This window comes from Elephas maximus, chromosome 11, assembly GCF_024166365.1.
Source record: "Elephas maximus indicus isolate mEleMax1 chromosome 11, mEleMax1 primary haplotype, whole genome shotgun sequence".
Taxonomy (NCBI): Eukaryota; Metazoa; Chordata; class Mammalia; order Proboscidea; family Elephantidae; genus Elephas; species Elephas maximus.
The window spans coordinates 98,003,026-98,017,078 of NC_064829.1; the positions used below are offsets into that span (position 1 = coordinate 98,003,026).

The following is a 14,053-nucleotide window of genomic DNA, read 5'->3' on the forward strand; positions in this document are numbered from 1 at the left end:
GGGCAGACAGGCAACCCCAGGAGCGAGCACCTGGGTGGGTGGGGGAAGCATGGTGGGTGCGGGGCTGGGAGTGACTTGCCTGCCCGCTGGCTGCCATACCTGCAGCATGTCCATCTGCACTCGCCCCACCATGCTGACCACTTTGCTGTCCCGTCGGCCCATCTGCTTTGACTGGAAAGACGAGTCGCGGATGGTGGAGGGGAGCCCAGAGACACGGCCCAAGAAGGGGAACCTCTGTACCTGGAGGGACAGCCCAGCGGGTATGGGTCGGCTACTTAGAAACCAACCACGACACCCCCACAACAGCACATCACCCCTGGTGGGAGCCATGGGAGGGTGGGTGGCTTTGGAGGTGAGACTCCTCCGGGGCTGTGTGGGGGATAGGCTGGGAGTGGCAGAATGGAGGCTGGGGAGGGTCCAGGGGGAGACGGTGAAGGAGGGGCCAGAGGGGTGGGCTGTGGGGCACCAAGGACCACTGTCCGCCACCAGAAGCTAGAGAGAGGCCTGGAACAGATTCTCCCTCAGAGCCTCAGAAGGGATCAACACAGCCAATACCCTGACTTCTGACTTGTAGACTGCAGAACTGTGAGACAAAAAATTCCTACTCTTTTAAGCCACCTAGTTTGTGGTGACTTGTTATAACAGCCCTAGGAAACTCGTGAGGAGCTGTCTTAGTCACCTAGTGCTGTTATAATAGAAATACTGTTTAAGTGGATAGCTTTAACTGAAGTTTATTCTCTCACAGTCTAGGAGGCTAGAAGTCCGAACTCAGTGTGCCAGCTCCAGCTTTCTCTCTGTTGGCTCTGGGGGAAAGTCTTTGTCATCAATCTTTCCTGGTGGAGGAGCTTCTCAGTGCAGGGACCCAGGGTTCAAAGGACACGCTATTCTCCTGGCTCTTGTTTCTTGGTGGTAAGAGGTCCCCCTGTCTCTATGCTCGCTTCTCTCTTTCACATCCCAAAAGAGATTGACTTAAGACAACCTAATCTTGTATATTAAGTCCTGCCTCATTAACACAACTGTCTCTAATCTTGCCTCCTCATAGAGGCAGGATTTACAGCACATAGTAAAAATCACATCAGATGACAAAATGGTGGACAATCACACAATACTGGGAATCGTGGCCTAGCCAAGTTTACACACGTTTTTTGGGGGACACAATTCAATACATAACAGGAGCCCTGTGGGACAATGGTTAAGCGCCCAGCTGCTAACCAAAGGTTGGTGGTTTGAACCCACCCTGCAACTCCTCAGAAGAAAGACCTAATGATCTGTTCTCGTAAAGATTACAGCCTAGAAAACCTCATGGGGCAGTTCTACTCTAAACACATGGGGTCTCTATGAGTCAGAATCGACTTGGCGGCATCCAACAACAGGAGGCTCACACAGGGGCCATGAGAGATTTTTTTTCATTATGAAATTGGCCAGATGAACAGTAGGAAAAGAATACAACATACTCTACATACCCATACCCACATTCAACAAGTATTAAGACATTGCCATACTCCAAGGAACCCCCCCTTTTTCCTTACTGTATCTTAAAGTAAAGCCTAAAAAAGGGGTCACCGCACCCTGACATGCTACAGTCCGCACCCTAGAATACACAGGCCTTTTCTTACTCAGCCATCACACATCGCCTTGGACAAAAGCTGTGGTAACTTTTTGGACTTTGGGTAGGGCAGGGGCAGCAGCGGGGCAGAGCTGGGTTTTTGAGGATCTCTCTCGAGCTACTGGGAATAAGGACTGCAGGGGCTGGTAGGGGACAGAGCCCCGAGGAGCCCCCTTCCCAATACTTTGCCCTTACCTTGAGGGTCTGGGCCCGGGAGATGAGGTATGGAAGGTCAAAGTTCTGAATGTTATAGCCCGTGATCACATCAGGGTCCATGAGGTGGACAAAGGCGCACCAGGCCTGGGCGATGAGAGCGCATAGGGTCACCTAGGGCATGCCCCTGCGGTGGATTCCCCACTCCCAGAATGTTCTGGAAGCTGCTGAGAGGAGCCCTAGTGCCCTCCTGTCTGCAGTGGAAAGATGCGGCTGGCATTTCTGGAAATGCTAATGTGACTTAAGGGGAAAATGTTTGTCCCCTCAACCCACAGGGTTCCAGAACCACCCACATGGGTGTCAATATCCAGGGACCACCCCCAGGTTGGCTGATTGGCTGGGATGTGGGCTGGAGGGAGCAGAAGACAGTCACCTGGAGCAACTCATCCTCACGCTCGTAGCTCTGCACCTTGGCACCCAAGATGGGGGCGCAAGGCCTCAGGGTGAGTGCCAGGCGCAGGAAGGGCTCTGGTTCGCCCCAGCGCAAGCCCAGTGAGCAGATTTGGATCACGGGGTCCCGATCTGGCTCAGGGAAGATGCCTGTGGAGGGAAGGGGAGGGTGCTGCCGAGACACTGACTCCTCCCCCTACCACAACACACAGGTCGGCTGCACCCCTAAATGTGGCTGGCTGGGCCCTGGCTGCAGTAGCTCCTCCCTGCCCCCACTCTGCCTTCCCTATGTGCTCTGCTCTGATCTCCACGCAGAAGCCTGATGGGTCCCAAACACATCCCTAAACAACTATGGGGACTCCCCAAAACCCTTAGACTCTGAACAGTTCACCTCCATTTCCTCTCTGCCCTCACCTCCTGCCCTCTTGCCCTCACTCATTCTGTTTCAGCCACACGGGCCTTCTGGACATTCCTCATACACCCCAGGACAGTCCCGCCTCAGGGCCTTTGCACCTGCTGTTCCTGCCACTGGGGATGCTCTCCTTGCCCCCACCCCACTCCCACCTCTTCATATGGCTGTCTCCTTCCCTTCAGGCCTTCCCTGCCTACCTTGTCCAAAGCAGCCCTCCTACTCCCCATCACTGTCCCCCATGGGATTTCCAGGCTTAGTATAACAAACAAAGGTGACATGTCTCTGTCCTCCCCAGCAGGAGCTCAAGAAACCCAGGGACACAGGGACTCGGCTGCTTTTGTTCCCAGTACACCCCGTCCCGTGCCCGGCACAGGGTCTGGCCCATAACTGATGTCCAAGTGAGGGGCAGGGAGCAGCCCTGGGCCTCACTGACCTTTGCGGCCGGCGCACTCGATGTCGAAGCTGAGCACGCGCAGAGGTGCAATCCGCTGCCAAGGCCCCTCTGGGGGGTGACTGACCACGTCGGACCACAGCACATCTGCCTCCAGCTGACACAGTGTGGTCTGGGGGTGGGGGATGGAGCGTCAGTAGCGTGTCCCAGCTCCCCAACCCCCAGGAGCTCTGCCCACTCCCAGCCTCAAGCTGCACCTTCCCCTCGGGCCTCAGGACGTATTTTCCAGCCGGGAGTTCCAGCCAGTTGCAGCCGACAATGTCCATGTCCACCATGAACCTACAGGGGGCTGGGGGTGAGTGGGTAGGGGCCGGCAGAGGGGGCGGGGGAGACAGAGGTGGAGAAGAAAGAGGGGCATGGGAAGAGAGACTGTACCGGATCTCAAAGTCCACGTTGGCCTCATAGGGCTTAAAGCTGGGGGTGCCCAGGCCAGACACGCGGATGCCCTGCTCCAGGAGGCGGCGAGCGGGCGCCACGAGGCGGGGCAACGCCAGCGTGATGCGCAGGAACGGGGAGGGGCCGTGTCCGTGGTATCCGAACATGCCTGTGGACACATGAGGCTGGGACCTGGCCCCGTAGTCCTGAGACCCCACCCTCTGTGGCCAAAGCTGGCACCTACTCTCACGGGTACAGAGCTCCACGGCTAGCACCGTGGGCTCCGTGAGCTCCTTCCCCCCACGCTGGTCCCGGCTGATGGCTGCGCTCAGCTCCTGCTGCAGGTCGGCCAGGTGCTCGGGCCCGAAACCTGGGGGTGGGAGGGTAGGTTAGACATCCAGGGGCCTCCAGATGGCTAAGGGAAGGGATGGGGTGCCGAGAGGCCTTCCAGAGCTGCTCACCGGGGACCGCTGGAGTGTAGAAGTAGGGCACGAAGCCATGGATGTGGCAGCAGACGGAGAAGCCGGCGTCGGTGACCCCGAAGGCGCGGAGCACAGGCACAGAGCCGCGGGATGGCGGGGGCGTCCCAGGCAGAGGGAGGGGCCGGGCCGGGCCTGCAGGTCACAGGGGAAGACTGTCACATAAATGGAACCAGTGTGCTGCCTTTTGAGTCTGGCTTCTTTCTCTCAGCATGACGCCTGTCATGGGTTGAACACTGTTGGTAGATGCCACCAAGTCAGCCCCAACTCATGGCAACTCCATGCACAATGGAGTGAAATGCTGTCCAGTCCTGTGCCATCCCCACGGTCGGCTGTGGATCTGATGACGTCCCGTTGTGCTCCACAGGGTTCCCGATGGCTGATTTTTGGGAGCAGATCGTCAGGTCTTTCTTCCTAGTCTGTCTTAGTCTGGAAGCTCCCCTGAGGTCTGCTCAGCATCATAGCCACACCCAAGCCTCCAGTGACAGACAGGTGGTGGCTACGCATGAGCTGCACTGGCTGGGAACTGAACCCGGGTTTCCTGCATGGAAGGGAAGAATTCTGCCACTGAACCACCACTACCTTGATGGACTGAATGGTATCCCCCCAAAAGATATGTTGGAAACCTACCCCTGGTACCTGTGAATGTGACCTGGTATGGAAGTAGGGTTTTGGAGACGTTATCAGTTAAGTTCAGGTGACACCATAATGGAGGAGGGTGGGTCGTAATCCATTGTGAGTGGTGTCCTTATGCCAGAGGACAGGAGAGACAGACGTAGAGAGAAGAACTACATGAAGAGGGAATTATGCTGCACTGCAGGCCAAGGAACACCTGGGGCTCCCAGAACCCAGAAAAGCAATCAAACCCGTTGCCCTCGAACTGATCCCAACTCATAGCCACCCTGCAGAACAGAGAAGTGCCTCATAGAGTTTCCAAAGCTACAATCTCTATGGAAACAGATTGCCACATCTTCCTCCCATGGAGTAGCTGGTAGGTTTGAACAACCAACCTTCTGGTTAGCAAGTGAGCGCTTAACCACTGCACCACCAGGGTTCTTTAACCACAGGTATGGGGGTTAGGATTTATAACATATTATTTTCAGGGGACACAATTCAATCCATAACACTACCCAAGAGACAGCAACGCCAGAGCGGCCCCTCCTCCTGCCTCTATTCCCCAAACTCACCCACATAATGGTCAATCTCCAACTGCTGAAAGATGAGGGGCTCCATCTGGGGGTCCAGGGGAGGTGGGGAAGGTCGACCCCAGCGGGGATCTAAAGTTGACGGGAAGAACTGCCCTGGGGGGGGGGCGGGAGATGGGGGTACGTGGAGTCACGGTCCCCCTTAGAAATGAGTTAACCCTCCCATCCCAACCATGGTCCCACAAACAGCATCCAGTTTGAAAAAGGAAAGTCAGGTGAAGATAGTCTGGGTCGGGCAGGCAAACTCAGGAGGCTGTAGGGTCAAGCATCGGGGCTCAGGACAGAAGCTGCAGGCAACAGAGGGTTGCACGCTGCCAAAGGGGTCATAAGTCAGCTTCTCTTGGGACTTAAAGTGGACCAGAGGTCAGGGATCAGGGTGGGGGTCATGGGTGACAGGTTACAGGTCAGCTTTGTGGTTGACTCCTAGCTCAGAGGCAAGATGAGAGGAGTGCAAGGGGTTCCCACTCCCGGTCTCACCATCCGCAGTCCCCTCTGGGGCCGACTGCAGCTCCTCCTCCTGCTCCTGCAGCCTGCACTCTGCCTCCATCTCCTCCAACAGTGCCAGCTCCTCCTCAAACTGGGATGGCCGAGGCGTGTCATCCTCAACCCAGAAGCCCCCACGGGCCCGTTTCGGGGGCACCCCGGGTCCCGGAGTTGGTGGCCGCTTGCCATCCATCCTGCTGGGCAAGTTGGGCCGGGTGAGAGTTCCGACCAGAGATACATTGTGGTGCGATGGATCACTTTTACATAGCCTTTCTTGTTAAGGTCTTGCAACTTCTACCACATGACTGGGTGGGACTATGCAAATGAGGTTCTTGTGGCCCACCAAGGGGACTGGACAGCTTGCTAATAATGCAAATAAGGTACATGGCACCCTTTTGGGAGTGGGACCATGCAAACAGGGTGCATGGAATCCTAATGAGGGGTTTGGTCAGTTTTGCCATCATAGTAGACTTAAAATGAGCCATCCAGAGGTGAGACCTCACTACCACCTAGAAAGAACCAGGAGTGCAGTCCGTCCTTTGGGCCTGGGGTCCTTGTGCTGGGAACCTCCTAGACCCAGGAGACAGAAAGAGAGAAAGAATTGTAACACAAGAGACAGCACAAGATGGTGAGAAGTTGAGGCAGAGAAATGGTGGCAGCAGAACCAGGAGACTGGCGTGGTGGGCTCCCAGCCCATGGAGCGAGGAGGTTACAGTAGGGTATCTCTGGGTACTTGGTGGAGCTAGGCTTGCTGACCCACAGAGAGAGATAAGCAGGAGGCTGGTTGGCAGAGTGGGATGCCTATGGACACTTATCAGTGGAGCTAAAGAGTTTTGTCTAACACTTGCTTAAGCAGGGCAGATGCCAGGCCCGACCAAGAGGCCCAAGAGGTGGAGGACCAGGGAGAGGCCTGCCCCTGGGCATGGCCAAGAAGCTGTTCTGATGGAAGAACTGTATCCTGAGCCATTCCTGATCCTGAATTGTAACCTGTTACTTCCCTAATAAACCACATAATCATGAATAAGGTCTGTGGGTTCTTTGTGGCCATTGTAACAAATTATCAAACCCAGCAGAGAAGTAGAAAGTGCCACGGGAAGGATAACTGGTGTCAGAATTGGTAAAAAGGTTGGAGGATGGAGGTACATCTGACCTCCACCTCATAGGAATCTGCTTTGGGCTGTTGATGCTAATAATGATTCTCCACCTTGTGAAGTTAGGCCAGGAGATCTGAGGACACTGCTGCCAAGCCATTTTTACAGACTCTTTCTCCTGTCTGTTCCATGGTCTCCCATGCACCTACCATGACCAAGAGCCTTTTAAGTCTCTGAAGTGGCTGAAGATTAACACAAGTCTATAGGCTTACAGGAAACCGTGGTGGCATAGTGGTTAAGTGCTACTGCTGCTAACCAAAGGGTCAGCAGTTCGAATCCACCAGGTGCTCCTTGGAAACTCTATGGGGCAGTTCTACTCTGTCCTATAGGGTTGCTATGAGTCGGAATCAACTCGACAGCACTGGGTTTGGTTGTTTTTTTGGTTTATAGGCTTACAGGGTGCCTGGCACATTCCAGATGCTCAATAATTGTGAGCTAATGTAATTATGTCCACTTCAATTTAACCCTTTCCTCATATGCTCAAGCCCCCCCCCCACATCTGAATCCCCATTTGCCTCCCCCTTGCAAGCACCCTCATCCCCACATATTCTGGCCCGCATATTCTCTACCCTCTTACCATCACAAACTTAGTGTTGTTGTTGTGTGCTGTCAGGTATATTCCAACTCCTAGCGACCCCATGTAACACAGAACTGCCCCATAAGTTTTCCTAGGCTGTAATCTTTATTGGAGCAGGTTGCCAGCTCTTTCTCCCACAGAACCACTGGGTGGGTTTGACCATCAACCTTTTGGTTAGCAGCTGAGCACTTAACCATTGCATCAAGAGGACTCCCCATTGCTTAATGGGTACTGGTTTCTTTTGGGGTGGTGGAAATGTTTCGGAACTAGACATTAGTGATGGTTGCATAAGATCATGAATGTACTAAACGCCACTGGGTCATACACTTTAAAACTGTTAACGTTATATTAACCTTTCCTCTCAAAAAAAAGAGGATGTATCGTCTAGTGTCGTTTATACAAAACTCCAGAATAGGCAAAACCAATCTATGGGAACAGCAATCAGATTAGTGGCTGCATCTGCAGTGGGAGAGGTTGGCTGGGAAGGGGCTTAAGGGAGTTTTCTGGGGTGATAAAATGTACTGAAAATCGAACTGCACCCTCAGATCTGTGCAAGCGACTAAGACTGCATGGAAATTACACCTCAGTTAAAAGCATAACCGTTTGGTGTCCCTAATTCCACATCTAGGAATTTATGCTAGAGATAATGCCATCCTGTATGAAAAATACATCTTTACAAGGTAATTTCCGGTAGCATTGTTTAAAATCACAAAAGACTGGAAACCACCTAAATGTCCTCCCCTAGGAGACTGTTTAAATAAATTATGGTTGGTCCATTCAAAGGACTACTATGCACCTGTATAAGGGAATGAGGAAGCTTCTATGAACTGATATGGAAGGATCTCAAAGATGCATTGTGAAGGAGAGAAAGCAAGGTACAGAATGGTATATTTAAAATGGTATTTTAAAAAAAACACAGTGTTGAAAATGTTTACCCTGATTTTAGTTATTTGGAAACAGTTGAACAAATCCAAACTGAAGGACAGCTTGCAAAATGACTGGTCTTTAAAAAAAAAAAACAGGCTACAAAGAAATTTTTCTACATTCAGGGGGACTAAGGTGACATGAAGGAACCCTGGTGGTGCAGTGGTTAAGTGCTCAGCTGGTAATCTAAAGTTCAGCAGTTTGAACTCACCCAGCGGCTCTCTGGAAGAAAAGACCTGGCAATATGCTCCTGGAAAAGATCACAGCTTTGGAAACCCTATGGGGGAGTTCTACTCTGTCTTAGGGTCACTATGAGTCGGAATCAACTCAATGGCACACAACAACAAAGGAAACATGACAACTAAACGCAACGCGTGATTAAAGAACAAAAAGGAGCTCTGAAGGATGTTACAGGGACAACTGGGGAAAAGGACATAAGGAAGGACAGCCCATTAGATAATAGCACTGTCTCAGTGTTAAATGTCCTCAGTGTGATAAATTATACTCTAGTTATGTTGGTGGACATCCTTGATCTTGGGAGACACCTGCTGGAGTTCCTGGAGGTGAAGTATCATGTCTGCAATTAACTTTCAAATGTTGTTAGCTGCTGTCAAGTTGGCCCCTGTCATGGTGACCCTATGCACAATGGGATTGCACCACTCTGCTCTATAGGGTTTTCACTGGCTGATTTTCAGAAGTAGATCACCTGGCTTTTCTTCCTAGTCCATCTTAGTCTGGAAACTCCGCTGAAACCTGTTCAGCACCATAGGAACATGCAAGTCTCCACTGACAGATAGGTGGTGGCCGCACATGAGGGGCATTGGCCAGGAGTTGAATCCAAGTCTCCCATGTGCAAGAGAACACAAAAAACCAATTGACAGCGAATCAATTCTGTAATGCGATGAATCGTTTTTACACGGCCTTTCTTGCCATGGTCTTGTGACTCCTACAAAACAATTGGATGGGGCTATGAAAATAAGGTGCTTGTGGCCCACCGAGGGGATTAGAGAGCTTGCTAATAATGCAAATAGGGTGCATGCAACGCTTATGGGGGTGGGACCATGCAAAAAAGGTGTATGGAACCCTAATGAGGGGATTGGTCAGTTTTGCCACCCTGCTAGGGTTAGAAGACAGCCAATTTCAGCAGAGAGGGGACCTCACTTCCACCAAGAAAGAAAAGCCAGGAGTGGAGTGCATCCTTTGGGCCCGGAATCCCTGAACTGAGAACTTCCTAGACCCAGGAGTCAGACAGAGAGAGTTGTAACGCTGGAGACATCATGAGACAGAGAGAGGTAGCAGCAGAGAAATGGTGGCAGCAGAACTAGGAGACAGGCGCAAGACAGTGCAGTGGGCTTCCAAGCCCACAGAGCACGGCAGTTTATAGTGGGGTACCACTGGGCACTTGGAGGAGCGGAACTTGGTGAAGCTAAGCTCACCAATCCATGGAGTGAAAGAGTTGAGTGCCTTTGGGCCGAGGCTTGCTGGCAGAGGGGAGTGCCTCTGGGCACTTATCAGTGGAGCTTAAGAGCTTTATAATACTTGCCCAATCAGGGCAGAGGCCAGGCCAGCCCAAGAGGCCCAAGGGGCCAAGGGCCAGGGAGAAGCCTGCCTACGGGCATGACTGAGAAGCCATCCTGACCGAAGAACTATATCCTGAGTCGTTCCTGATCCTGAATTGTAACCTATTACTTCCCTAATAAACCCCATAATCGTAAGTATTGTCTGTGAGTTCTATATGGCAGTTGCAAAGGAGCAGAGAGTACCATGGGAGGGACAGGTGGCGTAGGAATTGGTGAAAGGTCTGTAGAGGGGAGGTATGTCTGAGCTCCATTCATAGGAGCCAGCCTTGGGCTGTTGCAGCTGATAATGATTCTCTCTCCTTCTCCTCTTGAAGTTAGAGTTCTGACGCTGCGGCGACGCCATGTGGACAAATTCCAACTCGTGGCAACCCTGTGTGTGTCAGAGTGGAATTGTGCTCCGTACAGTTTTCGGTGGCTGATTTCTCAGAAGTAGATTGCCAGGCCTTTCTTCCAGAGCATCTGTGGGTGGATTTGAACCTCCAGCCTTTTGGTTAGCAGTTGAGTACATTAACCATGTGCACCACCCAGGGACTTCAAAGAGAATGTGACAATCATGAATAACAAGAATTGCCTGTTCTTCTTTATTTTGTGGACTGCTGTTTTTCTGCCTCCTCCGGCTGGACTATGAGCTACGTGCAGGGAGGGATTCTGTCAGCTTTGATCCCTGAAGTATCCTGAGAGTCTACAACAGTGCCTGGCACATGGAAGACACTCAAGAGATGTTTGTTGCCCTGAGACCAGAAAAACTAGATGGTGCCCAGCTACCACTACCAGCCATTCTAATCAAGGTCACAATAAGTGGATTCTGACAGAATGGGAGAAAAAAGGTGGAATAGAACCTCAAATTCCTAAACAAAACAAAACAAAACAAACAGACTTCCTGGACCGATTGAGACTGAAGGATTCCCAGAGACTACTGCCCTGAAATACTCTTTAAACTTTGAACTGAAACTAGCCTGACGTCACCTTTTAGCTAAATTACGGATAGGCTCACAAAGTAAAGAACATCACCCATTGAGTACTGTGCTCCTTTAAAAAATCATTTATATGAGACCAAATGGTCAAAAATTACTTTAAAACAAAGATGAGAAGGTAAGGGGTCAGGGAAACTAGACTAAAGGAAACAGAACAACTAGAATGGAAATGAGAATGTCCATGCATTGTGAAGAATGTAACAAATGTCACTGGAACTTGTGTAGAAACTGTTAAGCAGGAGCCTAAACTGCTGTGTAAACTTTAACTGAAAACACGATAAAAAACCCAAAACCAAAGCCACTGCTGTTAAGTCTATTCCAACTCACACTAACCCGACGGGACAGAATAGAACTGTCCCACAGGGTTTCCAAGGCTGTAAATGTTTATGGAAGCAGACTGCCACATCTTTCTCCTACGCAGTGGCTGGTGGGTTCAAACCAATAACCTTTCAGTTACCAGCCAAGTGCCTACCCACTGTGCCAAGACTCCTTAAAAGTGCAATATTATTAAAAAAAAAAAAAAAAGAAATATTTGTTGAATGAAGAGCCTCCTCCTTGGTCTCCCGCAATCTACCCTGCCCCATTTCAAATACTCTCCACAGGCAGCGAGGGATCCTGTACAAGTACGTCAGACCACCCCATCTCTCCTCTCACTGCCCCAGCTCCTATCTACCTCAGAATTGAAGCAAAGTGCTCATCGTGGCCCACAAGGCGTGCTGCACCCCCCTCCCCTGCTTCTTCTCTCTCTGCCCTCACCCCTAGCCCTCTCCCCCTAGATCACTTGGCTCCAGCAACACTGGTGTCTTCGCTGTTCCTTAAACACACCAGGCTGGCTCCTACCTCAGGACTTTTGCACAGGCTGTTCCTTATGTCTGAATACTCTTTCCCCAGAAGTCCCCATGGCTCACTCCCTCCCTTCAGGTCTTTGCTCAGATGTCACCTCAGTGAGGCCTTCCATGACCACCCAGTTTAAAACTGCAGCACTGCCTAGCCCTGCCCCTACCACCCCAGCCCCACCATCCTGGTGCTCTCCAACCCCTTTCCCTGCTTTATTTTTCTTGCTAGCACTCGTATCTGTCTGATGTACTGTATCAGTGTTTCTCAAAGTGTGGTCCCCAGACGTGGGAACCTGTTGGAAATGCAAATTCTCAGCCCTGCCCCCCCAAACAAAAACCTGTTGCCATGGAGTTGGTTCTGATTCATAGCGACTCTATAGGACAGAGCAGACCTGCCCCACAGGGTTTCCCAGGAGCAGTTGGTAGATTCAAACTGTCAACCTTTTGGTTAGCAGCTGAGCTCTTAACCACTGCGCCACCAGACCTAAAGAACCAGGAACTCTGGAGGTGGGGCCTGGCAATCTCGGATTTAGTAAGCCTTCCAGGTGATTCTGACTCTGCTTAAGTCTGAGAACCACTGCTTGTGTTACCTTGTTTACTGTCTGTCCCCACTACTAGAATGGGAGCTCCGCGACAGCAGGGATTTTGACTTTTGTTTCCTGCTATATCTCATCCAAAGAGCCCCAGTGGCACAATGGTTAAGCATTTGGCTGCTAACTAAAAGAATGGCATTTCAAATCCACCCAGCAGCTCCATGGGAGAAGGACCTGGTGATCTGCTTCCGTAAAGATTACAGCCTAGGAAACCCTATGGGGCAGTTCTATTCTGTCACATGGGGTTGATACAAGTCAGAAACAACTTGATGGCACCTAACAATGTATCTGGAGCCCTGGTGCTACAGTCGTTAAGAATTCAGCTGCTAACCAAAAGGTCAGCAGTTCGAATCCACCAGCCGCTCCTTGAAAACCGTATGGGGCAGTTCTACTCTGTCCTGTAGGGTTGCTCTGAGTCAGAATCGACTCGATGGCAATGAATCAGGTTAACAATATATCTCATCCACCTAAATGTATCTTGCGCCTGGGACAGAGTAGGTGCTCAATAAACATTTGCTTAAATGACAAATGAAGGAGCTCACAGAATCCTCCCAAAACCCTCTGAGGTCGGTGCTGCTATCACCACCCTTTACCATGGCTGGAACTGAGGTCTAGAGAGGTAAAGCAACCTGCTGATGGTTACACAGCCAGCCAGGGGGGCCAGAGCCAGGGCTCAAACCCAGGCAGCCTGGCTCCAGAGCCCTAGTGTTAACCACCACTCCATTCTACTCTCCTCTCTGAGTGCCAGGAGAGAGACAGAGAAAGACAGGCAAGAGCAAGAACTGCCCTTCAGACTCATAGCCCAGTGGGGAAGACAGCCTTTGAAGATGACAGATTTGTCTGCTTGTTTACCACTGTATCCCCTGGCCATACTGAGTGTTTGTGGGATAAAATCCTTCTCCCTGTCCACCATCTAACTGCTGTGCATCCCTGGGGACAGCTTTAGCTCCACCCCCCCATGCTGACAGGTGCCTCTCAGGGCTCCCACACCTACTTGCCTTATTGCACGTGCACACCCTAGACTGGGGTCTCATTCAAGCCAGAGTCCCTAGGATTGCCCAGCACAGTGCCTGGAACACAGGTCAGTTCAAATCATGTGAGTTTTGAGTTCCCTCAAGTGTCACCAGAGTTCCTGGGTGGCCCAAACGGTTAATAGTCTGGCTGGAACAGAAATGCTGGAGGTTTGATTCCATCCACAGGCATCTTGGAAGAAAGGTCTAGCTAGTATTTTTGAAAAATCAGCCATTGAAAACCCTATAGATATCCCTGATACCAAAACCAGGTAAAGATACCACAAGAAAAGAAAATTATAGACCTATATCCCTCATGAATGTAGATACAAAAATCCTCAACAAAATTCTAGCCAATATAATTCAACAACATATCAAAAAAATAATTCACCATGACCAAGTGGGATTCATACGAGGTATGCAGGGATGGTTCAACATTAGAAAAACAATTAATGTAATCCACCACATGAATAAAACAAAAGACAAGAATCACGTGATTTTATCAATTGATGCAGAAAAGGCATTTCACAAAGTTCAATGCTCATTCATGATAAAAACTCTCAGCAAAATAGGAATAGAAGGAAAATTCCTCAACATAATCAAGGGCATTTATACAAAGCCAACAGCCAACATCACCCTAAATGGAGAGACCCTGAAAACATTCCCATCGAGATCAGGAACCAGACGAGGATGCCCTTTATCACACTCTTATTCAACATTGTGCTGGAAGTCCTAGCCAGAGCAATTAGGCTAGATAAAGAAATAAAGGGCATCCAGATTGGCAAGGAAGAAGT

At 50.8% G+C, this 14,053-nt stretch overlaps 1 protein-coding gene across 1 annotated transcript in view; it reads right to left on the reverse strand.

The window, feature by feature from the left end:
* POLD1 (DNA polymerase delta 1, catalytic subunit) overlaps positions 1-14,053 on the reverse strand; it is a 28,510-nt gene that overhangs the window by 9,561 nt on the left and 4,896 nt on the right. The window contains exons 2-11 of the mRNA XM_049900844.1: positions 5,609-5,808; positions 5,114-5,227; positions 3,909-4,061; positions 3,692-3,817; positions 3,448-3,616; positions 3,270-3,351; positions 3,055-3,184; positions 2,193-2,359; positions 1,802-1,906; positions 100-240 (exon numbers count right to left, since the gene is read on the reverse strand). Coding sequence (XP_049756801.1) covers positions 100-240; positions 1,802-1,906; positions 2,193-2,359; positions 3,055-3,184; positions 3,270-3,351; positions 3,448-3,616; positions 3,692-3,817; positions 3,909-4,061; positions 5,114-5,227; positions 5,609-5,808 — 1,387 coding nt within the window. The remainder of the gene's footprint in view (positions 1-99; positions 241-1,801; positions 1,907-2,192; positions 2,360-3,054; positions 3,185-3,269; positions 3,352-3,447; positions 3,617-3,691; positions 3,818-3,908; positions 4,062-5,113; positions 5,228-5,608; positions 5,809-14,053) is intronic.